The 27,971-nt window shown below is 41.5% G+C and overlaps 1 protein-coding gene across 1 annotated transcript in view; it reads left to right on the top strand.

Annotated features, from left to right (window-relative positions):
- The window catches only part of TTC23L (tetratricopeptide repeat domain 23 like), a 64,462-nt gene that overhangs the window by 17,200 nt on the left and 19,291 nt on the right, over positions 1 to 27,971 (top strand). Inside the window, exons 5-9 of the mRNA XM_005694815.3 lie at positions 962 to 1,118; positions 2,469 to 2,594; positions 4,924 to 5,101; positions 7,166 to 7,274; positions 25,610 to 25,737. Coding sequence (XP_005694872.1) covers positions 962 to 1,118; positions 2,469 to 2,594; positions 4,924 to 5,101; positions 7,166 to 7,274; positions 25,610 to 25,737 — 698 coding nt within the window. The remainder of the gene's footprint in view (positions 1 to 961; positions 1,119 to 2,468; positions 2,595 to 4,923; positions 5,102 to 7,165; positions 7,275 to 25,609; positions 25,738 to 27,971) is intronic.

Raw genomic sequence — 27,971 nt, 5'->3', positions numbered from 1 at the left:
CTTTCTGTGTTCTCTGCTGGCCTTTCTCTTTTCTCCAGGATTCCCCTTATCTATCAGAGATCACTGGACATGAGCTGGTGTGAAAGATGAGAAAATAATTTTGTAACCTGAACACTCCCAAGTCTCCCTCTGTTAACTGGACTAATTCCAGTTCAAATACGTGGCTCAGGAACACCAGCCTTTAGTTAGAAGACAAGGGGAAACACGCCCCATGTTCTGTCTTGTGGGGTGTTGGCATCCCTTTTGTCTTCTTTCTCTAGAGAGGGGCCTCACTGCATTAGAAATTAGATACTCTCTGTGTGTGTGTGTGTGTGTGTGTGTGTGTGTGTGTGTGTGTGTGACCAATTAGTATCAACAACTTCATCTTGGATTGAAAAAAAAAACCCCAGATGGAAGTAATTGTATTCATAAGCCCCTGTCTTTATAGAATCCCTTTTCCAGCAAGCTCAAAGCATGCACTCTGAGGCATAACCCACTTCATTTCTGGACTGTCTCCATGTGTTGGTAAGAGGGCAGCTGCTATAATTTTGTTGTCATTTCACATTTGGGGGATGGAGAAGCTCTGTGGGTTGAAAAGGTCACATGGCATTAGCAGGAGATTGAGACCGGGATCCTCAGCTTCCTTTGCTGTCTCCGTCACTCCATCAGTGATGTCCAAATAGAGTCTGTCGATGAATGTCAGGGTGGCTGTGTAAGAAATACTTGTGCAGTTAATTTCAAATATAGAGTCCTGGACCCCCTTCCTCAAGGGATCCCAACTCAACAGGTCTAGGGAGGGGGTGGCCAGGAACCTATTCTTTACAAGCATTCCAGATGATTCTAATGCACTGCAGTTTGGGGAACCAGTACTAAAGACCGTACTGACAACCACACTGCCCACCTTAGCCCTTCCCAGGAATGTCTTTGACTGAAATGTGCCTTAATGTTTTCCTTCTTGCCCTTCACCCTCCAACTCCCGCAGGCCTTCCAGCTCAGGCCAAGAAACATGCGGAATCCGCCAAGAACGTCTTACTGACCTGGAAGGGAACCACAACCTCAGACAAGGAGGAAAAGCAAATTCTGGAGACTCTGGTCATGCTCTACTACACTCTGGGCGTGGTCTGCCTCCTGCAGAACCAATATCCTTTCCTTCCCAGTGGGATCTGGAGATCAGGGCCGGGGGCCATCCACGCCAGATGAGTCATCTCACACAGGGTGGGAGGTGGAACCGAGGTCTCGTAGCTCCATTCTGACGTCCGGGCCCTCCATGAGCCTGCACTAGGAAAGTCCGTCTAGAAAGCACAAATGTTCCTCCTGTGTCTATTCACATGAGCTCTGAGTTGAGCCATGAGAGGGTTCTCACTGGGGACACACCTCCTGGGCACCTGAAAGTTTTGGGAGCCTGTCTTGTGCTTCGTTGAGCCCTCAAGACAGGCAATGTTAGCAGTAAGGAGGTGGGTGATAATGCCAGTGGCCATGTAGGAAGACGGAGGATAGATGGTAATTTGAAGCACTATTTGTCAGAGTAGGCTGCACATCCTCGTCCCCTGGGGAGATTTAAGAATGATTGCTATTTGGGTCCCACCCCCAAGAGTTTGATTTAGTAGGCCCGGGTGCATCTGTTCCCTGAGATTTTTTAAAAGCCCCAGGTTACTTGTAACATGCAGCCAAAAACCTCTGATTTAATGTACACTTGATGGTTTTCTAAAATGCTGTTGAGAACACTGCCCATGAAGCTGAAGGCCAAGCACAACAGACCAAAGTAATAGTTTTCCATATTTCAAGGGAGAACGGTTAAAAATGCCTCTCCTCCAAAAGCTTGTGATTTTGACAGCCTGTGGGTACTATCTCTGCTTGAAAACTAAGGGGTCTTTCATGTTCATGAATAATCATAAACCCTCTTTGAGCTCCTCTCTACACATTCCCCCTCTGCATTTTTTGGTCCTGATATACTCAGCTTGCAAAATCTGATACATTTCCTTCCTCTCTTATGCCATTCGCCAGAGGGCTATTGAGAATGCGGGAAATGGAAGGATATTGGGAATTAAGGGGATTTTCTTTCCTGCTCTTTGCCTCTCACCAAAAAGCTGCTCTGCTTGGACTTTCTAAATGACCCAGAAAGTCCCTTTCAGCAAAATTGGTTCCTCTCTTTTGCCATTCACAGAAACCGACTTGGGAAAAAATGAATAATTGTTGTCACGCAGTAGATGCCTCTAAGGAAATACCGTGTAATTCACGGTTTCCGTTCACTCCCAGTGCTTGCCACCCATCCTAGCCCTGGACTCCTGCTACACCACAAGACATCCAGGGCCCCGTTCCTTTTCTGAAGAATCCTCCCTTCTTGACAACACGTACAGATGAAAAATAGAGTGAAGTGTGTGTTCCCAGATACTGTTTCATTTTCCCAAGGGCCCCTTTTGTTTGCTCACCAGCTCTGCCCTGGTCAGTGGGGGCATTTGTGTACCTGGCACTTTCCTTGACTGTTTCACTGGCAGAGAGGCGTATTTCAACCTGCAGAAGTCAGAGAGAAACATGAAGGAGCTGAGAGAATTGTATAAGGGAGGCACTTGTGGATTACAGGTCTCAGAGAAAGATTTAACAATTGCTTTGGGCAGGTGAGATCTGGGCTTAGAGAAGCTTGGATTTTTATGACTTTGTTTTTGTGCAGTCACTAAGCCTTGTCTGACTCTTTGCAACCCCATTGACTGCAACACACCAGGCTCCTCTCCTTCACTATCTCTTGGAGTTTGCTCAAATTCATGTCCATCAAATCGGGGATGCCATCCAACCGTCTCATCCTCTGTCATCCCCTTCTCCTCCTGCCTTCAGTCCTTCCCAGCATCAGGGTCTTTTCCAGTGAGTCAGATCTTCACATTAGGCAGCCAAAGTAATGGAGCTTTAGCTTCAGCATCAGTCCTTCCAATGGATATTCATTTTTATAACTAAAGCTCGCAATTACATGATTGTCCTGTACTTGGTATATAAGGGGAGAAAAATATTTAGAGCAAAAGAACCAGAGACTCGAATAATAGTAAAAGAGGCTCATGTTTCCCAAATGCATATACCATGTTCTAAGTTTTCTGTGCTCTTTCCCATTTAATCCTCATAGCCACCCCTGAGATAGCTGGTGCAATTACTTATCTCATTAGAAAGAGGGCAAAGAGACTGAGCTGAAGATAAACAAACCATCCAAGGAGATAAGCTTTAAGTATTGGATTGGAACTTGGTCTGAACATACAGACTCTTAGCCCTTCCTTGTGCTGCCTCACCTACTTACTCTAAAATTACTTTTTTTTTTTTCCTGAATTGCCACCTACTTTTGTCATTAAGTGGTCTTCCCTCATAGTTCAGTTGGTAAAGAATCCATCTGCAATGCAGGAGACCCTGGTTCGATTTCTGGGTTGGGAAGCTCCCCTGGAGAAGGGATAGGCTACCCACTCCAGTATTTTTGGGCTTCCCTTGTGGCTCAGCTGGTAAAGAATCTGCCTGCAATGCAAGAGACCTGGGTTCAGTCCCTGGGTTGGGAAGATCCCCTGGAGAAGGGAAAGGCTACCCACTCCAATATTCTGGCCTGGAGAATTCCATGGACTGTATAGTTCATGGGGTCACAAAGAGTCGGACACAACTGAGCGACTTTCACTTTCAGTTTGTCATTAAATATGACAACTTAAATGATAAAGAAGAAACACTTAATGAGAACAATATATTGAAGGTCCTTGAGTTATTCATAGCACATGCATTTTTTAAGGAAAGTTGTATTCCATAAGGAAACAAAGTTCATGGAATTCGTTCAAGCCAGAATGAGACTTTTAACTATTTTACAGTTAGGAATCCTCTGAGAATAAGAATATTTAGATATGAGAAGGGACCCATCAGAGTATCAGAGGGAAAAAAAGAATAATAAAAAGTTTACTGTTGCCTAGATTTTTCAAATATCTTCACATCCTTGAAAACAATCCATTTCCAGAACTATAAGCACTTGGCATGGTAGGGTAGAGGATGGAATGGTAAAGTAAGTGAACTACATGAGTCATACTTGCCTCCTCTAAACAGCTATGAATCTAATTGTCAAATGGGAAATGGCTGGGAGATGTTGGCATGTCCAGAGTTGAGTCAGAAACTATTCTTAAGTCCTCAGGCCCATAAGTGAGAGTCCAGTGACTGTCTCCTGCTGACACACGGGGCAGTGACTTAGATTTTTGTGCTTATGTGAAAGATAGCCTTGTTCCTCTTTCAGAATAACTTTGTATATTTCATTCATCCACTCCACACAGTTGACCTGTTTTGTGCACGCACTCTTCTAAGTGTTGGAATGTTTACAAAAGTATAACTACATTCTCGACACTGTTCTAAGTGCTTTACGTCAGGATCATATTTTAAGTACAGTTTTCTGACTGTTTTTTCAACTTAGCACATTTAAAGTTTTTCATGTCTGAAGTATTTTATTGTGTGATGTGCCATGATTTATTTAATCATCCCTCTTTTGGTGGGGAAATACGTACATTGTTTTCCCTATCCTGTCTTATTTTTAACTGAGGAAGAATAAATTAAACTGGATCAAACAAAACAAAGGAAAACCCCTGCTTTAGCCTAAAAGAGAAGGAATCAGATGTAATAAAATTTTATTTTGATTTTAGAAAGTCTTTGTTATGGGGTAAATTATCCCATCTTATGAACTGCTGGACACCATTTTTTCCATATGCTTTTTTATAAAATTAGCCTATTGTGATATATTAATGGGTTTGATGAAATGGTAGTCAGTGAAATCTGGTGGGTAAAATGCTGGTTAATAGGAGTGTGCTTACGGCAAGGCTGGACTTTGAGCCACCCACACAGATGATCAGCCTGTGAAGGCCAAATTGTTTGGTTCTTAGAAAGTTCCTTCTGTGTCTGCAGAGCAAGTCACCTCTCTCTGACTTTCCACCCTTGTCCCTTTTCTTCCAGAGCCTCCTTGGCCAACTGCAGGTTAAACCTTGCGCTGGTATACTTTGAAAAGGCAGTTGACAATGTTATTGCCAATAAGGGTGACAATACGTCAGATCTGGTCAGTCTTTACCAGGAAATTGCTCAGATCGAGCAGCTGAGGAGGAACCACGAGCAAGCCATCCAGTACTTGCACCAGGTAGGTGGGTTGGCTGAAGTCCAAGCCAGGAGACTTTGTTTGGCCGCAGGCCTGGTTCTCAGAAGGGAGGAACAGGAGATGGGATCGATTTTCCTCCAGATCCACACAAGAGACCTTCCTCAAGCTCTGGGCAGGGAACACAGGCTCACGGCGGGCCTGTCTGCTGTGTGACCTGATCTAACACAGCATTTCCCCTCCTGGCTTCCCTCACCTCTGTCTGTGCCAGGAAGAGGCAGCTGAGGGAAAAAGCCAAAGGGGCAACTGAGTTCACGTCTTTAACAAATGCAAAGGCTTCTAAAATCAAAATTTGTGATATTTTGGTGTAATGCTCTCATTTGTCCTGTAAACTAGTCCAGCTGGTTGAATTTCCAATCTAAGGTTAAACCACCAAGATGGTGTTTTGCTTGGAGGTAACTAATTTGACAGATGGCGAGGGGAAAACGAAACATAATGTTGAGTCTATCATAATTTAAACAGTGTAGGGCACTTTATGTATCAGGTACTTAAAACTTTCCTTGAAACTGCTGGTTAAATTCACCTTTTCTCTCCTCAACAGAGAACCGTGCCCATGGTTTCAGGTATCTCCCATGACTGAGATCAGATCATAGTAGTCGATTTCCTATTTTGCAAAAAAAAGTGCACTGCCCTCGAACAGTGCATGTGATAGCAGTCTGCTACTGAAGAAAAGGCATTTGCCTGCAATCCAGAAATCCCAGGTTATTGACATCACAATGGAGAGATGTTTGGGAATGCTGCCCGGAAGGCAGGGAGTCCACTACTTATGGAGAAAGCCTGGCTGGTGTGTCTGAGACTCCCTTAAAGCAGCAGGCCAGTTTAGAATGAATAAAACAGTATATAATCAGGGTTTCCCAACCACAACAAAAATAATAGTTCAAATGTATGGAATGCTTTTACCGTGTGCGCATGAGGCTATGTTAGTTCATTTATTTCATGAAATAAGCATATGAAGTAAGCACCATTATTTATTTTTTATCTTACTCTATGCATGAGCAGGAGAAGGTAATGGCACCCCACTCCAGTACTCTTGCCTGGAAAATCCCATGGATGGAGGAGTCTGGTGGGCTGCAGTCCATGGGGTCGCTAAGAGTCAGACACTGAGTGACTTCACTTTCGCTTTTCACTTTCCTGCATTGGAGAAGGAAATGGCAACCCACTCCAGTGTTCTTGCCTGGAGAATCCCAGGGACGGGGGAGCCTGGTGGGCTGTTGTCTATGGGGTCACACAGAGTCGGACACGACTGAAGTGACTTAGCAGCAGCAGCAGCAAACACTGTATACATATTCATTTAATCTTTACAACTGTTTGTGACAAATACAATTTTTATCACACCTGTTTTATATTCAAAGAAATTAAAGTGACTTGCCTTGTTATAGTAAATGGCTGAGCTAAGATGGGAACCCAGGCAGTTGGGCTCTAGGATTCACGCTTTACTAGACTTTTTTTTTTTTTTTGATACTGAACCTTTGAGAGGTTGAGCTAAAGCTATAATTTTGCATCTGTGATGAAACATAATAAAAAGTAATAATTTTTTGAGAACCTGCCATGTGAAGGGTGCTGTGCCCAGTGCTTTGCACGCATCATCCCATTAACCTTTCCCAAACCCTAATCAGGGCTTCCCTTGTGACTCAGCTGGTAAAGAATCCGCCTGCAATGCTGGAGACCTGGGTTCAATCCCTGGGTTAGGAAGATCCCCTGGAGAAGGGAAAGGCTACCCACTCCAGTATTCTGGCCTGGAGAATTCCATGGACTGTTAGTCCATGGGGTCACAAAGAGTCAGACATAGCTGAGCGACTTTCACTTTCAAACCCTAATCAATGGAAAGTATATATTCTTTCTACATAGGAAGGTAAAATTACTTGCTCAAGAATCACAGAGAGGAAGTAGCAGGTCTGGGACTCAAACTCCTCTCTCAGGTAGGTAACTCCATGATTAAATAAACATCAGCTGTCAATCAACCAGCACTTCTGTGGGAGCTACTATAAAATCCCCAGTGAAACACTGCCATTTGGGTACTTATCCTTCTCACCATTTTCTGTATTCTAGGCCCATTCGATCTGTGTCTCTTTGTTCACTGAAGTCAGCCCCCAAGCTGCAGAGGCGAGTGCGTTACTAGCCAAGGCTTATGCCATGTCTGGAGAGGTCCAACACAAGGGTAGGTAGAAGAGGTAATTTTGCAGATATTATCATTTCCCACTCATAGGAGGGATGCACACTGCCAAATGGAACAGGTGTATCTATCAATATGGACAGATGATAAGTAGCTTTTCATGTCTGTGATAGAAAGATAAGACTAGATACCATTTTGTAGAGTCATTTACACATGGATTTAGACACAATAATATCTCCCCAAATTAGCTGGAACATCAAAACCAGTAAGATCATCTGATTTCTATTTCCTTTATTCCCTTAGAATCTCACCAGAGCAAAACCAATACAATATTGTAAAGTAATTAGCCTTCAATTAAAATAAATAAATTTAAATTAAAAAAAAAGAAAAAAAACGAATCTCATCAGAATTTACCTGCATAAAGAGTAGAGAATCCTACATGCAATGAACATGGCCTGAGATCTATCAGTTAATTAGGAAATCCAGTGATAAAAGAGAAACATTGGCTCCTCTCCTCATCCTCCTCCACTCTCAACCTCCTTGACTGTTAGAAAGAAAGTTTGTAGCAGCTAGAATTTTCTCAACTTCTATTCAGAAGTGAGGTACTGGGGGTTCTAAAGGAAAGCTGAGTCATGAGCCCATCCTTCGGCAGGGGTCCTTTTCAGACAGTGCCATCCTTTTCATTGCGGGTTGCTTTGAGAGAGACTTGGAGGAACTGGTAAGGAAGGACAGTCCTATGCTCACCTGGCTTGATCCAATTAGTGGACACTAATGGATTCAGTGGTTTATCAGGGGGAATTTGAGGTTTATAAAAAATATAATTTAAATATATTTAAATGCTGTGCTTTTAAAAATAATATATTGTTTTAAAATAATCTTTTCTATACTTATAAAAATAATCCATTTTGGTGGACATTATTTGCCAGTTTATTATATGAGAGAGAAAGGAAGAGTGTGTGTATGTGTGTCTGATGAGGGGAGATGATCTTATTTTCTATTCTTGTATCTCCCTATGTTATTATATAAATTTTTTTTTTTTAGTTTCAGAACTTATTTGGATATTTTGAACATTGGTTTCTTTAGCATGAATGTTCATTGAAGATTCTTTTTCTGTGTTTTCTAGCTAATTATCTTGCTCCTTTAAAAAATGTCATTGTGTATACTCACAATATTTGTGCTCCATGTGTATATATTTAATTTTTAAAAAACAGTCTTCATGGCACCCCACTCCAGTACTCTTGCCTGGAGAATCCCATGGACGGAGGAGCCTGGTGGGCTACAGTCCATAGGGTCACGAAGAGTAGGACACGACTGAGCGACTTCACTTTGACTTTTCACTTTCATGCATTGGAGAAGGAAATGGCAACCCATTCCAGTGTTCTTGCCTGGAGAAGCCCAGGGACGGTGGAGCCCAGTGGGCTGCCGTCCATGGGGTCACACAGAGTCGGACATGACTGAAGTGACTTAGCAGCAGTAGCATGGTTATTAAGAAATTTCATCTGTTTGTGAATATGTAAAATTTGTTTTTAATGAGAAAAAGTCTATGATTATAGAGTTGGGAGATTCTAAGACTGTCTTAGTCTTTCCTTACATACTAATTTTTGACTCAAGAAAATCTTCAACTCCTAGCGTCCTCTAAATTCCAGATGGATTAATATTTTTCACATCAGAACTGAAAGATATAAATTAGCCAGAAGAAAGTTCAGTACTAGAATAAAATGTACTAAATTAAAAATTGGAGAAAAGAAAAATTCTCTGAGCATGCAAAAATATACCTGAAAAGAAGAGACCAATAAGTTTATTTATAAAAAGATCTAAGACTTGTGCCTGTCATGAAAAACCGTAAGTAAAGTAAAAAACTCAACCAAGATGAATAGATAATCCAAATAGACCCTAGGTTTTTTTTTTTTTTTTTTAAGAATTTGTAGTTAACTTTCAAAGAAAGAAAGCTCCAAGCACAGATGATTTCACTGGGTAATTCTACTTAACATCTGAAGAAGAAATAGCACCCATCCTATATAATCTCCAGAAAGTTAAGGAAGAAGGAATACTGCTCAACTCATTTTGTGAGGCCAGCATCTCCTGATACCAAAATCAGACAAAGACATTAGAAGAAAAAACAAAACTAAAATAACAAAAATAATAATAGACCAATACCTTTCATGCACATAGATGTAAAAAACAACAACAACAAAATGTATAGCAATATATAAAAAAGAATAATACACAATGATCAAGTGAGGTTTTTTCCTTTGAAAATGTTAGGCTGGTTCAGTATTCAAACCTGAATCAACGTATTCTACCATATAAACTAAATCCTAAAAGAAATCAGTCCTGAATATTCATTGGAAGGACTGATGCTGAAGCTGAAGCTCCAATACTTTGGCCACCTGATGTGGAGAATTGATTCACTGGGAAACACCCTGATGCTGGGAAAGATTGAAGGCAGGAGGAGAAGGGGACAACAGAGGATAAGATGGTTGGATGGCATCACCAACTCAATTTTGAGCAAGCTTTGGGAGTTGGTGATGGACAGGGAAGCCTGGAGTGCTGCAGTCCATGGGGTCGCAAAGAGTAGGACACAACTGAACTGACTGACCGTATCAACAATCCAAAGACCAAAAGCACATAATCTTATCAACTGATGCCGAAAAAGCATGTGAAAAAATTCACTATCCTTTCATGATGGAAAGGGAACTTCCTCAGTCTGATAAAAGGCCAGTACAAAAGGCCTACAGCCAACATCACGTTCATTGGTAAGACTGTATGCTTTTGTCTAAGATCACAAACAAGGGCAAGATGTTCACTCACTACTCTTATTCAACATAGTACTGGAAGTGTTAGCCAGTGTAATAGGCAAGAAAAAGACATATAGCTTAGAAGAAATAAAACGGTCTCTATTCATCGACAGCATGACTGACCAAGGCATTTACAATTCCAAGGAATTTACAAATCTCCTAGAACCAGCACGTGAGTTTAAGCTTAGCATGGTCATAGGATATACGATCGACACATATTTCTATATTAGCAAAGTACAACTGGAAACCAAAATTTTTAAAAATATCATTTACAAGAACCCCATTTCCTAAATGAAACACTTAGGTATAAATCTAGCAAAATATACTCAGGATCTGTGTGCTGCAGACTACAAAATCCTGATCAAAGACAGATGACCTAAATAAATGGAGACACATTGTGTTCTTGGATTGGAAGACTCAGTAGTAAAGATGTCAAAGTGAAAGTCGCTCAGTCACGTCTGACTCTTTGTAACCCCGTGGACTATACAGTCCATGGAATTCTCAGGCAGGAATACTGGAGTGGGTGCCTTTTCCTTCTCCAGGGGATCTTCCCAACCCAGGGATCAGACCCAGGTCTCCCTCATTGCAGGCAGATTCTTTACCGGCTGAGCTACAAGGGAAGCCCAAGAACACTGGAGTGGGTAGCTTATCCCTTCTCTGGCAGATCTTCCTGACCCAGGGATTGAACCAGGGTCTCCTGCATTACAAGTGAATTCTTTACTAACTGAGCTATCAGGGAAGCCTGTCAAGTCTTCCCAAATCAGTTTATGAGTTTAACTCAATTACAATAAAAATTCCAGTACTTTTTTTTTGGGGGGGGGGGGGGGCTGGGTTCAACAGCTTGTGAGATCTAATTCCCCAACCGGGGATCGAACCTGGGCCCTCAGAAGTGAAAGCACTGAGTTCTAACCACTGGGTCACCAGGGAATTCCCAGGAACTTTTATAAATATAGATAAGCTGACTGCCAAATTTATATGGAAAAGCAAAGAAACTAAGAAGCTAAAACAATTTTTAAAAATAGTATAGTTAGAAGAATTGTACTGCTTGATTTTAAGATTTACTCTATCAAGAGAGTGGTATTGATAAAGGGACAGACAGAAATCAGAATCATTGAAACATAAGGAGAGCCCAGAAATAGACTTAATTAATTAATGACCAATTAATTTTTGACAAAGGTACAAAAGTAATTCAGTGTGCAAGTGATAGTCTCTTCAACAGATGGTATTGGAACAATTGGTATCCAAGTGTCTCCCAAAACCTCAAACACTTTCATATTGTACATAAGCATTAACTCAACATGAATCACTATCCTAAATATAAGAACTAAAATTTGTATTTACTTTACAATAATGAAGAAATAATATAAAATAGCAAAGATACCAATTTTCTTCTGTCAAATTGTCAGCATTTTTAAAAAGATAACCTTTTAGCATTAAAGAGAGCAATTTGATTACAAACTCCTTGAAGGACAGTTTGGTAGGATATTATACATATTAGAGCTATATATATATTAAACTATAGGGCAATCAACTTTTCAACCATGTGTGAAAGTTTCAAAAATTTGAAATTATCTGTCATTTGACAGATAGGTAAACAGGTCTGCTCAGTCATAGCTGGTGGGAGTGATAGTGTAATTGATATGAAATTGTGTTGGTGGTTTAGTCGCTAAGTCAAGTCTGATTCTTGTGACCCCATGGACTGTGGCCCACCAGCCTCCTCTGTCCATGTGATTTCCCAGGCAAGAATACTGGAATGAGTTGCCATTTCCTTCTCCAGGGGATCTTCCTGACTCAGGGATAGGTCTTGTGTCTCTTGTGTCTCCTGCACTGCAGGCAGATTCTTTGCTGCTGAGCCACCAGGGAAACATTGTTATTAAATTCAGTTCAGTTCAGTGGCTCAGTTGTGTCTGACTCTTGGCTACTCCATGGACTGTAGCACGCCAGGCCTCCCTGTCCATCACCAACTCCCGGAGTTTACTCACACTCATGTCCATTGAGTTGGTGATGCCATCCAACCATCTCATCCTCTGTCATCCCCCTCTCCTTCTGCCTTCAATCTTTCCCAGCATCAGGGTCTTTTCAAATGAGTCATTTCTTTGCATCTCATGGCCAAAGTATTGGAGTTTCAGTTTCAGCATCAATCCTTCCAATGAATACTCAGGACTGATTTACTTAGGATGGGCAGGTTGGATCTGCTTGCAGTCCAAGGGACTCTCTAGGGTCTTCTCCAACACCACAGTTTAAAAGCATCAATTCTTCGGCACTTAGCTTTCTTTATAGTCCAACTCTCACATCCATGCATAACTACTGGAGAAATTATATCTTTGACCAGACAGACCTTTGTTGGCAAAATAATGTCTCTTCTTTTTAATATGCTGTCTAGGTTAGTCATAACTTTTCTTCCGAGGAGCAAGTGTCTTTTAATTTCATGGCTACAGTCACCATCTGCAATGATTTTGGGGCCCCGCAAAATAGTCTCTCACTGTTTCCATTGTTTCCCCATCTATTTGGCATGAAGTGATGGGGTCAGATGCCATGATCTTAATTTTCTGAATGTTGAGCTTTAAGCCACCTTTTTCACTCTCCTCTTTCACTTTCATCAAGAGGCTCTTTAGTTCTTCATTTTCTGCAAAGTGTGGTGTTATCTGCATATCTGAGGTTATTGAAATTTCTCCCAGCAATCTTGATTCCAGCTTGTGCTTCATCCAGTCCAGCATTTCTCATGATGTACTCTGCATAGAATTTAAATAAGCAGAGTGACAATATACGGCCTTGACATACTTCTTTTCCTATTTGGAACCAGTCTGTTGTTCCATGTCCAGTTCTAACTGTTGCTTCCTGACCTGCATATAGGTTTCTCAAGAGGCAAGTCAGGTGGTCTGGTATCCCCATCTCTTTCAGAATTTTCCACAGTTTGCTGTGATCCACACAGTCAAAGGCTTCAGCATAGTCGATAAAGCAGAAGTAGATGTTTTTCTGGAACTCTTTTGCTTTTTCGATGACCCGGCAGATGTTGGCACTTTGATCTCTGGTTCCTCTGCCTTTCCTAAATCCAGCTTGAATATTTGGAAGTTCACAGTTCATGTACTGTTGAAGCCTGGCTTGGAGGATTTTGAGCATTACTTTGCTAGCGTGTGAGATCAGTGCAATTGTGTGGTAGTTTGAACATTCTTTGTCATTGCCTTTTTTTGGAATTGGAATGAAAACTGACCTTTTCCAGTCCTGTGGCCACTGCTGAGTTTTCCAAATTAGTTGGCATATTGAGTGCAGCACTTTCACAGCATCATCTTTTAGGATTTGAAATATTCTATCACCTCCACTAGCTTTGTTCATAGTGATGCTTCCTAAGGCCCACTAGACTTCGCATTCCAGAATGTCTGGCTCTAGGTGATTCATCACACCATCCTGATTATCTGGGTCATGAAGATCTTTTTTGTATAGTTCTTCTGTGTATTCTTGCCACCTCTTCTTAATATCTTTTGCTTCTGTTAGTTCCATACCATTTCTGTCCTTTTTTCGGCCCATCTTTGCATGAAGTGTTCCCTTGGTATCTCTAATTTTCTTGAAGAGATTTGTAGTCTTTCCCATTCTTTTTCCCCCTCTGTTTCATAGCATTGATCACTGAGGAAGGCTTTCTTATCTCTCCTTCCTGTTCTTTGGGACTCTGCATTCAAATGGGTATATCTTTCCTTTTCTCCTTTGCCTTTAGTTTTTCTTCTTTTCACAGCTGTTTGTAAGGCCTCCTCAGACAACCATTTTTCCTTTTTGCATTTCTTTTTCTTGGTGATGGTTTTGATTACTGCCTCCTGTACAGTGTCACGAACCTCCATCCATAGTTCTTCAGACACTATATCTATCAGATCTCATCCCTTGAATCTATTTGTCACTTCTACTATATAATTGTAAGGGATTTGCTTAAGGTCATACCTGAATGGTCTAGTAGTTTTCCCTACTCTCTTCAATTTAAGTCTGAATTTGGCAATAAGGAGTTCATGATCTGAGCCACAGTCAGCTCCCAGTCTTGTTTTTGCTGACTGTATAGAGCTTCTCCATCTTTGTCTGCAAAGAGTATAATCAATCTGATTTGAAATTAAGGGACCCATTTGATATGTCTAATAAAATTGAAAAGGAAACATGTATAAGGATTTCACTCTGGCAGTATTTGTAACTGTGAAATATTATAAACAACTTTATCAATAAATGAATGGAAAATTTTGTATATTAGCTATATAGAATTTTGTAGTATTTAAAAGGGCTAGATTATAGGAGTTCCTTGGTTGACCAGTGGTTAGGATTCCAGGTTTTCACTGCCATGGCCTGGAATCAGTCCCTGGTCAGGGGACTGAGATTTTGCAATTATCAAAGTATGACTAAAATAAAAGGGCTAGATTTTACAAATAAAGAAAAGGTTAAATTTTAGAAAGCAGCATTAAGGGGCTTCCCTAGTGGTCCAGTGGTTAAGAATCCATCTCCCAGTGCAGGGGACACAGGTTTCATCCCTGCTCTGAGAAGATCCCACATGCCACAAGGCAACTAAACCGATGAGCAACAACTGCTGAGCCATTGCTCCAGAGTCCGTGAGCCACAACTACTAAGCCTGCAAACCTAGATGAAGTGCTGTGCAACGAGAGAAGCTACTGAAATGGGAAGCCCACACACCGCAACTCAAGAATAGCCCCTGCTTGCTGCAACTAGAGAAGAGCCCACACACAGGAACAAAGGCCCAGTACAGTCAAAAATAAACTAAATAAATATTGAAAAAGCATTAAGGAAAAATAACTTGCACTTTTAGGACACAGAAAGTAAATGTGATGGTTTAGTTGCTAAGTAGTGTCTGACTCTTTGCAACCCCTTGGACTGTAGCCCGCCAGGCTCCTCTGTCCATGGGATTTTCCAGGCAAGAATACTGCAGTGGGTTGCCATTTCCTTCTCCAGGGGATCTTCTGGACCCAGGAACTGAACCCAGGTCTCCTGCATTACAGGCAGATTATTTACCGACTGAGCTAGGAGGTAAGCCCTATAGTTACATTTATATAAACATGAAAAATGAACTGCAGAGTAAGAAAAACTGCATCAAAATATAAACAGAGGTAGAGACTTCTGGCTGTGGCTTTGTGAGTAGTTCTGTATAACCTCTTAACATACATAACACATACACACATACACACAAACTGAATAAAATGATGAAAAAAAAAAAAGTACCCATTTCAGGACACTGGAAATAGATAAGCAGATTTTTTTTTGCTAAGTCACTTCAGTCGTGTCTGACTCTGTGCGACCTTATAGACGGCAGCCCACCAGGCTCCCCCGTCCCTGGGATTCTTCAGGCAAGAACACTGGAGTGGGTTGCCATTTCCTTCTCCAATGCATGAAAGCGAAAGGTGAAAGTGAAGTCACTCAGTTATGTCCAACTTAGCGACCCCATGGACTGCAGCCCACCAGGCTCCTCCATCCATGGGATTTTCCAGGCAAGAGTACTGGAGTGGGGTGCCAAACAGATAACAAATTGCAAATCATTCTCGAAAAACTGTTAGAGCTTTAGGTAAAGAGTGAGTCTTTCTGGCATCTTGCCTGGGGCCGCTCCCACCCATCCACAGCCCCAGCTCAGTCCTTGAAGAACACAATTTTATCAAAATGAGGCTAGCTGAGAAAACCTGCACCTTTGCTGGCAGAGGAGGCTAGTGACTCGTTTAAAGCATGGGACAAAAGCCTACAGATTTATCAGATGAAAGTGGCCAGCGTAGTAGGAAATGAATTGGGGAATGCCTGATAATTGTTAGCCTGAGTATGCTGTACTGGTTGGTGTCAGTAGCAGGCCAGTCATCAATTTTAACTGAAAGAACCTTGAAATGAGAGAGCCATAAAAAGGCTAAATAAGCTCTCCCAACATTTCTGGCCATCTGGGAAACCACATACACATACAGGGGACACTGGAGGGTCCAGCAAAAAACAACCAAAGGAGACTTGAGATGTGGCAGAGCTTTGAATGCATTCCCCAATCTACATACAGATCATTCAACAGAGGATGAAAGACATAGCATCTGGAGGCATTTGAGCACAACCTCTTCCCAAGTCAGTGGGTCAACGCTAGCTAGGTAGACACAGGGCTGACCCCCAGGAATCCAGACTAAAAATTAAAATAAGCATTGAAACCTGAGCAAAGACTTTCAGTATTTGGTCCAGTGTGTAGGAACTTGGAAACCATCAATCCATTCTTACAATACAGAAGCTGATCAAACTGAAAAATCCCTAACTCGTCTTTGATCTGTCAGAGAAGTGAGGTCATGGGTCACAAGTCAACTGATGCCTCTGAAACTGGAGAAACAGGTGAATACAGAGAATCACAGTTTACCAGAACAGATCGCCTTCTTGACAGGAACCAGTACTGGGGTTAAGAAAACCTGAACTGTAGTTGATGAATTTCTGGAAGCTCAGTGTGGGCAAAAATTTTAAATTTTTAATTAAAAATTAAGAGAGTTAAAAATTCCAAGGTTACTCAGTCATAGGGGATCCCCCACACTTTATATTTTTATCTTCAGGAACTTTATCAGGTTTTCACAGTGAACACTGGAGAAGAATACCCCTTGCTTGCAGCAGGGAGAGGGGGAAAGTAGCTATTTAAAAAATACACCAGAGCATCCTGCTTAACAAGGCCTGCCTTCAAGAGAAACTTTTTTTTTTTTAAACGAGACCCTAAATATTGAGTTTTTCCCCCAGAGCCTAACCAACCTGAGAAGATGGAAATATCCAACTTCAGCCTCCTCCATGCTGTCCTATCTGAGGGAGAGGGGACTGAGGAGCACTTGTAGAGTTCACAGTCCCAAGGCATGGGCTCACCAAATCACAGGATTATACCATGCTTCCCTTCCCCCAACACCTTACTACCCATTACTAAAGGCCTGTTTGGAGCAGTTCCTTTTATACAGCACATCATGCCCAACTATCAAGAAGAAATACAAGGCATACTAAAAGTCAAAGACTAAAATTTAAAGAGACAGAACAATCATCAGCATCTGACTTACTTAGAAATGGAAAATGAAGTGGCTCAGTCGTGTCCAATTGTTTGTGACCCCATGGACTGTACTGCCAGGCTCCTCTGCCCATGGGATTTTCCAGGCAAGAATACTGGAGTGGGTTGCCATTTCCTTCTCCAGGGGATCTTCCCGACCAAAGGATTGAACCTGGATCTCCTGCACTGCAGGCAGACTCTTTGCTGTCTGAGCCACTGGAATTATCAGACTGAGAATCTAAAACAACTATGTGATGTCCAAGGACAGGAGATGGATTTCTCAACTCAAAATACAGAATACACCCTTCTGCTGCCTTTTTTTTGGTGGGGGGAGGGTGTCTGTTACTGATCTATCTGGACCCTGAAGGACTGGGCAATGTCTACCTATACTGGAAAGGGTGGGACTTCTTTACTCAGTCGACTGATTCAGATGCTCATCTCTCCTGTAAACACCCTCACAGACACACTCAGAAATAATGTTCTGCCAGCTATTTAGGCATCCTTCACCCCACTCCAGTACTCTTGCCTGGAAAATCCCATGGATGGAGGAGCCTGGTAGGCTGCAGTCCATGCTAAGGGTCAGACACGACTGAGCAACTTCCCTTTCACTTTTCACTTTCATGCATTGGAGAAGGAAATGGCAACCCACTCCAGTGTTCTTGCCTGGAGAATCCCAGGGATGGGGGAGCCTGGTGGGCTGCCGTCTATGGGGTCGCACAGAGTTGGACATGACTGAAGTGACTTAGCAGCAGCAGCAGCCCAGTCAAGCTGACACAAAAGTCACCATCATAAATCCACTTCTCATCAACTTGATATCTCTACACATCTCATTAATCTTCAAATGAAGACAATAACATGGTCATCATTCTACCTGACATGATACAGCTCTCCTGGTTACAGCTGAAAAGACACTAATCCCTTCCCCAGAGAGGAGGTGAAGTCCTTCAGGATGTTGACTCACCTTGCAGTATCCCATAACTGGAAAGCCATGAGGTAAATTTGATGACCCTTAAAGGCTGATATAAAGCTAATACATCTTATGTTACATGATAAGAAAATAAAATAGTAAAGAAAACAAAGACAGTTGCTTAATATGAATATGTGTATACACACACATACACAAATGTATTTATAAAATAAGGAAATTCTCATTACAATTACAGTCCTCATTTCTGTAACTGTTCGTGTGGTCATGGCCAGTATTTATATCTCTTTTTCTACTACCCAATCTATATCCCTTTTGTCTTCAAGAAGCACCTCAGCTGGTAATGATTCTTTATCTAGGAAAGTGGCCCAAACCTTCATTCCTGAATGGGTCAATCCTAATCTGGCCTGGATTAGGATGTTGTAGCTTTTCATTGATCTTAATCATACAGCACAGTACTACTAAGAGAAGCCCTAAGGGACCTGCTCTATTCCAAAAAGACTCTCCTGACCTCCACTGTGGAGTAGTACTCCAGTTTCCTCTGAGGGATCAGGAGCAATCACCCCAGTGAGCACAGTAACTCCTTTCCCTGTCTTTTGATTCAAAGGCAGGAGGAACCCAAATGACCAAGAGGTGGTCTCAACTTCCACTTCAGTGGAATCATTGTGTCTCCTAATGAATGCATTCATCCCTCTAGAACTAAGACCTTTAGACCAGCAGAACATACAGTTGTGGTAACAGGAAGCAAAAATTTTGTTAGTGGGTCATAGGGATAATGATGAGTGATGGTACTCACATTTCCATCCCTTGATTCCTAGACCTGTGAATCCTGACTATTGGAGAAACAGCACCATATACTGGATGCTGATTCAAAGAATATACAGCCTTCTGGAGAAGCTTGGCCCAGCCTTGCAAAGTATTGCCACCTAGCTGACACTGTAACAGAGTCTTCAAAGGCAGCCCACTATTTTCTCAAGCTAGCTGCTTTAGGATGGTGGGCAACCATCCTAAGGCTTCCCTGATAGCTCAGTTGGTAAAGAGCCCACCTGCAATGCAGGAGACACTGGTTTGATTCCTGGGTTGGGGAGATCCGCTGGAGAAGGGATAGGCTACCCATTCCAGTGTTCTGGGGCTTCCTTTGTAGCTCAGCTGGTAGAGAATCCACCAGCAATGGGGGAGACCTGAGTTCGATCCCTGGATTGGGAATATCCCCTGGAGAAGGGAAAAGCTACCCACTCCAGTATTCTGGCCTGGATAATTCCACAGACTCTATAATCCTTGAGGTCACAAAGAATCAGATACGACTGAGCGACTTTCACTAATTATCCTAAAGTGTTGATTTCCACGAGCCTGGGTCCATTGTCATACTTCCTTTTCTGTGAAGTGATTTCCTTGATATGAAGCAATATTGTGTGGAATATCATGATGGTGGATAAGGCATTCTCTAAGTCCCCAGATGGTAGTTTTGGCAGAAGCATTGCATGCAGGAAATGCAAATCTGCATCCAGAGTAAGTATCTGTTCCAGTAAAGATATACTCTGGCCCTTCCATGATGGCAGTAGTTCAGAGTAACCAACCTGATACCAAATGAATGACTGGTCACCTGGGGAATGGTGCTATATTGGGAATTCAGTATTGGTTCCAGGTGGCGCAGTGGTAAAGAATCCAGTCGCCAGTGCAGGAGACACACAAGATGCGGCTTTGATCCCTGGGTCAGGAAGATCCCCTGGAGGAGGAAATGACAACCCACTCCAGTATTCTTGCCTGGAAAGTTTCATGGACAGAGGAGCCTGGCTTGCTACAGTCCATGGAGTTGCAAAGAGTCAGACATGATTGACCATGTACGCATATTGTATCCTGGGCACTCAGCAGTGGCCGTGACCAAGTTGTCCTTGGTGAGTGGAGTCCATGTTATTGAGCTCACTCCTGGCACCAAAATCTATATTAGTCAGATTCTTCAGAGAAGCATAACCAGCAGTACATATAGACAGAGATATATAAGAGGAGCTTTATTATAGAAATCAGCTCATATGTAGTTATGGAGGATGAGAAGTACCACAATCTGCCATGTATAAGCTGAAGAGCTGGGAAAGCTGATGGCATAATTTAGTCCGAGTTTGAAGGCCTGAGAACCAGGGAAGCTAATGGTGTAAATCCCAATATGAGGACAAAGATCTGAGAACTGGGGGATGTGGGGACCTCTGATGTAAGACTTGGAATCCAAAGGCTCAAAGGGCTGGAGTAGATGGATTTCACAGTTCAAGAAAAGAAAGTGAGAGTCACCCTTCCTTTGCCTTTTTTGATTCTATTCAGACCCTCAATAGATTTGATTGCCATGATATTGAATGGTTTGCCTTGGAAATGAATAGAGATCATTCTGTCATTTTTGAGATTGCATCCAAGTACTGCATTTTACTCTTTTGTTGACTGTGATGGCTACTCCATTTCTTCTAAGGGATTCCTGCCTACAGTAGTAGATATAATGGTCATCTGAGTTAATTCACCCATTCCAGTCCATCTTAGTTTGCTGATTCCTAGAATGTCGATGTTCACTCTTGCCATCTCCTGTTTGACCACTTCCAATTTGCCTTGATTCGTGGACCTAACATTCCAGGTTCCTATGCAATATTGCTCTTTACAGTATTGGACCTTGCTTTTATCACCAGTCCCATCCACAACTGGGTGTTGTTTTTGCTTTGGCTCCATCCCTTCTTTCTTTCTGGAGTTATTTCTCCACTGATCTCCAATAGCATATTGGGCACCTACTGACCTGGGGAGTTCATCTCTCAATGTCCTATCTTTTTGCCTTTTCATACTGTTCATGGGGTTCTTGAGGCAAGAATACTGAAGTGGTTTGCCATTCCCTTCTCTAGTGGACCACATTCTGTCAGACCTCTCCACCATGACCTGTCTGTCTTGGGTGGCCCCACATGGCATGCCTTAGTTTCACTGAGCTAGACAAGGCTGTGGTCCACGTGATCAGATTGGCTAGTTGTCTGTGATTATGGTTTCAGTCTGTCTGCCCTCTGATGCCCTCTCTCAGTGCCTACCTCTTACCTTGGGCATGAGGTATTAAGCTAGTTTTAGAAAAGGCAGAGGAACCAGAGATCAAATTGCCAACATCCGCTGGATCATCAAAAAAGCAAGAGAGTTCCAGAAAAACATCGATTTCTGCTTTATTGACTATGCCAAAGCCTTGGACTGTGTGGATCACAATAAACTGTGAAAAATTCTGGGAATACCAGACCACCTGACCTGCCTCTTGAGAAGCCTGTATACAGGTCAGGAAGCAACAGTTAGAACTGGACATGGAACAAAAGACTGGTTCCAAATAGAAAAAGGAGTACATCAAGGCTGTATATTGTCACCCACTGATTTAACTTATATTCAGAGTACATCATGAGAAACGCTGGGCTGGAGGAAGCACAGCTGGAATCAAGATTGCTGGGAGAAATATCAATAACCTCAGATATGCAGATGACACCACCCTTATGGCAGAAAGTGAACAGGAACTAAAAAGCCTCTTGATGAAAGTGAAAGAGGAGAGTGAAAAAGCTGGCTTAATGCTCAACATTCAGAAAACTAAGATCATGACATCTGGTTGCATCACTTCATGGCAAATAGGTGGGGAAACAGTCGAAATAGCGGCTGACTTTATTTTTCTGGGCTCCAGAATCACTGTGGATGGTGATTGCAGCCATGAAATTAAAAGACACTTACTCCTTGGAAGGAAAGTTATGACCAACATAGACAGCATATTAAAAAGCAGAGACATTACTTTGCCAACAAAGGTCCATCTAGTCAGGCTGTGGTTTTTCCAGTAGTCATGTGTGGATGTGAGAGTTGGACTATAAAGAAAGCAGAGTGCCAAATAATTGATGCTTTTGAACTGTGGTGTTGGAGAAGACTTTTGAGAGTCCCTTGGACTGCAAGGAGATCAAACCAGTCCATCCTAAAGGAGATCAGTCCTGGGTGTTCATTGGAGGGACTGATGTTGAAGCTGAAACTCCAATACTTTGGCCACCTGATGTGGAGAGCTGACTCATTGGAAAAGACCCTGATGATGCTGGGAAAGATTGAGGGCAGGAGGAGAAGGGGACGACAGAGGATGAGATGGTTGCATGGCATCCCAGACACAATTGACATGAGTTTGGGTAGACTCTGGGAGTTGGTGATGGACAGGGAGGCCTGGTGTACTGCGGTTCATGGGGTCGCAAGGAGTTGGACACAACTAAGTGACTGAACTAAACTGAACAATAGATTTGATAATTCTTGTCTATGTTGATAAGTGAAAGTGAGAGTCACTCAGTCATGTCCAACTCTTTGCGACCCCATGGACTGTATAGTTGATGGAATTCTCCAGGCCAGAATACTGGAATGGGTAGCCATTCCCTTCTCAAGGGGATCTTCCCAACCCATGGATCAAACCCAGGTCTCCCTCATTGCAGGTGGATTCTTTACCAGCTGAGCCACCAGGTAAGCCCAAGAACACTGGAGTGGGGAGCCTATCCCTTCTCCAGCAGATCTTCCTGACTCAGGAGTCAAACTGGAGTCTCCTGTATTGCAGGAGATACTTTAGCAGCTGAGCTACCAGGGAAGCCCATGTTAATAAGGGTAGCTCTTTAATCAGTATACTGATTTAGATGCTAGTGTATTCCAGAAATACCTTCACAGACACACTAGGAATTATTATTTACCAGCTTATCTGGGATCCCTTAGCCTTGTCAAGTTGACACATAAAATTAACCATCATAAGTGTTTAGCGACAAAATTATACTGGAAATCTCTATCTTCCACTTAATTTTTCTGTGAATGTAAAACTGCTCTAAAAGGTTTATTACTAAAAAATAAAAACCAAGCACACACAGATAACACCAGAGCAAAGACGTTAGCCTCCCAACACCATGGGGAAGACAGGTTGTATAATTTACCTAATAAACAGAACCCCACAAAGATGTATCAGAATCTGTGATTACTCCTATGATTATCTAAAGTGTAGAGTTATCAACAACAACAAAAAAAGAGAAGAATACAGAGAGGCAGAAGCCCATGACTCAGAAAAAAAGCAGTCAATAGAAATTCACTCTTAAGTGGGCTAGATGTTGGATTTAGCAAAGACTTCAAAGCAGCTATCATAAATATGTTGAAAAATTAAAGGAAACAGTTCAAAGAATTAAAAGAAAATATGAAAATTATTTAGTAAATATGAAATCTTTATTTTTTTTAGAGAAATATAAACTTTTTAATAAACTAGGTAAAATGGAATTTCTGGAATTTTAAGATATAGTAACAATAAAAAATGTGTTAATGGTCTCAACATCCGCTTTGAGATAGCAGAAAAGATAGAGATAGCTCAAAAGCAGGTCACTAGAGATGATCCAATCAAAAGAATAGCAATAGGAGATTCTGAAGAGAAATGAGAGCATCAGATATCTGTGGTACCACAGCAGGGGTACACACACTCATGTAATGGGAGCTCCATAAGGAGAAGAGAAAGAACAAGGCAGAAAATCATCTAAAGAAATCATGGCCCTGAAGTTCCCCAGTTGGATAAAAATGTTATCCACAGATCTGAAAATCCCAATGCCAAGTAAGGTAAGCACAAGTGAAACCACAGTTGCACATGTAGTCAAATTGTTGAATGACAAAGAGAAAATCTTAAAAGCAGCAATGGAAAAACAACTATTTATAGGAGAACAGTAATATGATTAATGGTTGATTTTTCATCAGATAAATTAAGGCTAGAAGGCAGTGGAAAATACTGCAGTAAAATTCAGCCAAGAATTGTACATCCCACAAAACTCTCCTTCAGAAATGAAGGTGAGATAGACATCTCTGGATAAACAAAATCAGGATTTATTGGTAGCAGCCTTGCCCTAAAAGAAACACTAAAGGAAACCCTCAGGCTGAAAGAAAATGACAGCAGATGGTAAGTCATCCACAGAAAGGAATGGAATTGGAACTGATAAGTATGGGGGGAAATACAGTAGACTATATTCACATGCACAAATATTCGTCAGCTTGTGAATGTGTAAACAAAATGTCATATATCCATAGGATAGAAAAATACTCATTTAGAAAAAGGAGTGAAGTACTAATTCATGCAACAACATGGATGAACCTTAAAACAGCATGCTACATGAAAGAATCAGCTTGAAAAGACTACATATTGTGTGATCACATCATGTATCATGGTTACATAAGTATTACAAGACTGTATAATTACAGTGGGTGAATGTGTGTTATACAGCTTACACCTTAATACAGTGGCTAAAAAATGTTAGTGCCTGTTCCCAAGTGATGTGTATGGAGATAATTTTTATTTTCTTTTTGCTTCTCTGCATTTTCTAGATTGATTTCAAAAATATCTATTATGTTTAGAATAAAAGACATCATTGGAAGTAAATTTTTAAACAACAACAACTGTAAATTTAAAATTCTTTTTTTTTAAATTTTTTTTTAAAATTTTTATTTTTACTTTACTTTACTTTACAATACTGTATTGGTTTTGCCATACATTGACATGAATTCACCACAGGTGTACATGTGTTCCCAAACATGAACCCCTCTCCCACCTCCCTCCCCATAACATCTCTCTGGGTCATCACCGTGCACCAGCCCCAAGCATGTTGTATCCTGCATCGGACATAGACTGGCAATTCGATTCTTACATGATAGTATACATGTTACAATGCCATTCTCCCAACTCATCCCACCCTCTCCCTCTCCCTCTGAGTCCAAAAGTCCATTATACACATCTGTGTCTTTTTTGCTGTCTTGCATACAGGGTCGTCATTGCCATCTTTCTAAATTCCATATATATGTGTTAGTATACTGTATTGGTGTTTTTCTTTCTGGCTTACTTCACTCTGTATAATCGTCTCCAGTTTCATCCATCTCATCAGAACTGATTCAAATGTATTCTTTTTAACGGCTGAGTAATACTCCATTGTGTATATGTACCACAGCTTTCTTATCCATTCATCTGCTGATGGACATCTAGGTTGTTTCCATGTCCTGGCTATTATAAACAGTGCTGTGATGAACACTGGAGTACATGTGTCTCTTTCAATTCTGGTTTCCTTGGTGTGTATGCCCAGCAGTGGGATTGCTGGGTCATAAGGTAGTTCTATTTGCAATTTTTTAAGGAATCTCCACACTGTTCTCCAAAGTGGCTGTACTAGTTTGCATTCCCACCAACAGTGTAGGAGGGTTCCCTTTTCTCCACACCCTCTCCAGCATTTATTAAAATTCTTTTAAAATCAAAACTCACACTCTCCACACACATACACTCAACAGGAGCCCCAATAAACAGCAGTCTCTGTAAGACTTTAACTGAAAATATAGTCTTCCATTGCACTGGAGAGTTTAATTTGTGGTTACTTTAGGTCTTAGAATAAGACTGTTCAGACATAAGCTTTCTTTTCCTACAGAAAATCCATGCATTTCATCAAAAAAAATAAAATTAGAACTTCATCTGATGCCATCAAACTATATCTCAGATTGTGTGAAGCTTTTATGAGTCCTGGAAAGAGGACAAGCCATGGGCTTTAAGCATGAAAATATCTAATTGATCGAGCCAAAGTTGAAATTAGACACTTGTAAAGATTAGCATATTGCCTTAAATAATTGTTTCCCTTTTATGCAGATGCTGTTGGGCTGTATTTTATGAAAAGCATCACTGCATATCAAACAACATTGGGCCCAGAGGATTATGAAACACTGACAACTGTTGAAGAATTTTGCAAATGGCTTGTTCAAAATGGGGAAAAGCGGGTAAATATTATCAACTCACAAATTAACTGCTAGATTGTTAGATTGAGGCAGCCTTTTTCATTTCATAATTCAGAAAGTCTGATGCTGCATAGGACAATATTACATAGGAACCTGGAATGTTAGATCCATGAATCAAGGTAAATTGGAAGTGGTCAAACAGGAGATGGCAAGAGTGAACATTGACATTTTAGGACTCAGTGAACTAAAATGGACCAGAATGGATGAATTTAATTCAGATGACCATTATATCTACTACTGTGGGCAAGAATCTATTTGGAAGAAATGGAGTAGCCTTCATAGTCAACAAAAGAGTCCAAAATGCAGTACTTGGGTACAGTCTCAAAAATGACAGAATGATCTCTGTTTCCAGGGCAAACCATTCAATGTCACAGTAATCCAAATCTATGCCCCAACCACTAATGCCAAAGAAGCTGAAGTTGAATGGTTCTATGAAGACCTACTGAGCTGAGCACTGAAGAATTGATGCTTTTGAATTGTCATGTTGGAGAATTGATGCTTTTGAGTTGTCATGTTGGAGAAGACTCTTGAGACTCCCTTGGACTGCAAGGAGGTCCAACTAGTCCATCCTAAAGGAGATCAGTTCTGAGTATTCATTGGAAGGACTGATGTTGAAACTGAAACTCCAATACTTTGGCCACCTGATGTGAAGAGCTGACTCATTTGAAAAGACCCTGATGCTGGGAAAGATTGAGGGCGGGAGGAGAAGGGGGTGACAGAGGGATGAGATGGTTGAATGGCATCACCGACTTGATAGACATGAGTTTGGGTAAATTCTGGGAGTTGTGATGGACAGGGAGGCTTGGCATGCTGTGGTCCATGGGGTCGCAGAGTCGGACATGACTGAACAACTGAACTGAACTGAACTGATGAAGACCTACAAGACCTTCTAGAACTAACACCAAAAAAAGATGTCCTTTTCATCACAGGGGACTAGAATGCAAAAGTAGGAAGTCAAGAGATCCCTGGAGTAGTAGGCAAATTTGGCCTTGGAGTACAAAACAAAGCAGGGCAAAGGCTAACAGAGTTTTGCCAAGAGAATGCACCGGTCACAGCAAACACCCTGTTCCAACAACACTGGACATCACCAGATGGTCAATACCAAAATCAGATTGATAATATTCTTTGCAGCCAAAGATGGAGAAGCTCTATTCAGTCAGCAAAAACAAGACCGGGAGCTGACTGTGGCTCAGATCATGACTCCTTATTGCAAAATTCAGATTTAAATTGAAGAAAGTAGGGAAAACCACTGGCTTCCCTGGTGGCTCAGCTGGTAAAGAATCCACCTGCAATCTGGAGACCTGCATTCGCTCCCTGGGTTGGGAAGATCCCCTGGAGAAGGGCATGGCAACCTACTCTAGTATTATGGCCTGGAGAATTTCATGGATTGTTTAGTCCATGGGGTTGCAGAGTCAGACACGACTGAGTGACTTTCACTTCTTCTAGGGAAAACAACTAGGCCATTCAGGTATGACCTAAATCAAATCCCTTATGATTATACAGTGGAAGTGACAAATAGGTTCAAGGGATTAGATCTGATAGACAAAGTGTCTGAAGAACTATGGATGGAAGTTCATAACATTGTACGAATGTTTGGTGGTGATCAAAACCATCACCAAGAAAAAGAAATGCAAAAAGGCAAAATGGCTATCTGAGGAGGCCTTAAAGGTTGCTGAGAAAAGAAGAGAAGTGAAAGGCAAAGGAGAAAAGGAAAGATATACCCATCTGAATGCAGAGTTCCAAAGAATAGAAAGGAGAGATAAGAAAGCCGTCCTAAGTGAACAATGCAAAGAAATAGAGGAAAACAATAGAATGGGAAAGACTAGAGATCTCTTCAAGAAAATTAGAAGATACCAAGGGAATATTTCATGCAAAGATGGGCACAATAAAGAACAGAAATAGTATGGACCTAACAGAAGCAGAAGATATTAAGAAGAGGTGGCAAGAATACACAGAAGAACTATACAAAAAAGATCTTAATGACCCAGATAAGCATGATGGTGTGATCACTCACCTAGAACCAGATATCCTGGAGTGCAAAATCAAGTGGGCTTTAGGAGGCATCACTACAAACAAGCTAGTGGAGGTAATGGAATTCCAACTGAACTATTTCAAATCCTAAAAGATGATGCTGTTGGCACCCAATATGCCAGCAAATTTGGAAAACTCAGCAGTGGCCATAGGACTGGAAGAGGTCAGTTTTCATTCCAATCTCA

This window comes from Capra hircus, chromosome 20, assembly GCF_001704415.2.
Source record: "Capra hircus breed San Clemente chromosome 20, ASM170441v1, whole genome shotgun sequence".
In the NCBI taxonomy this organism is placed as follows: domain Eukaryota; kingdom Metazoa; phylum Chordata; class Mammalia; order Artiodactyla; family Bovidae; genus Capra; species Capra hircus.
This window is presented reverse-complemented; position numbering and strand designations above follow the sequence as displayed.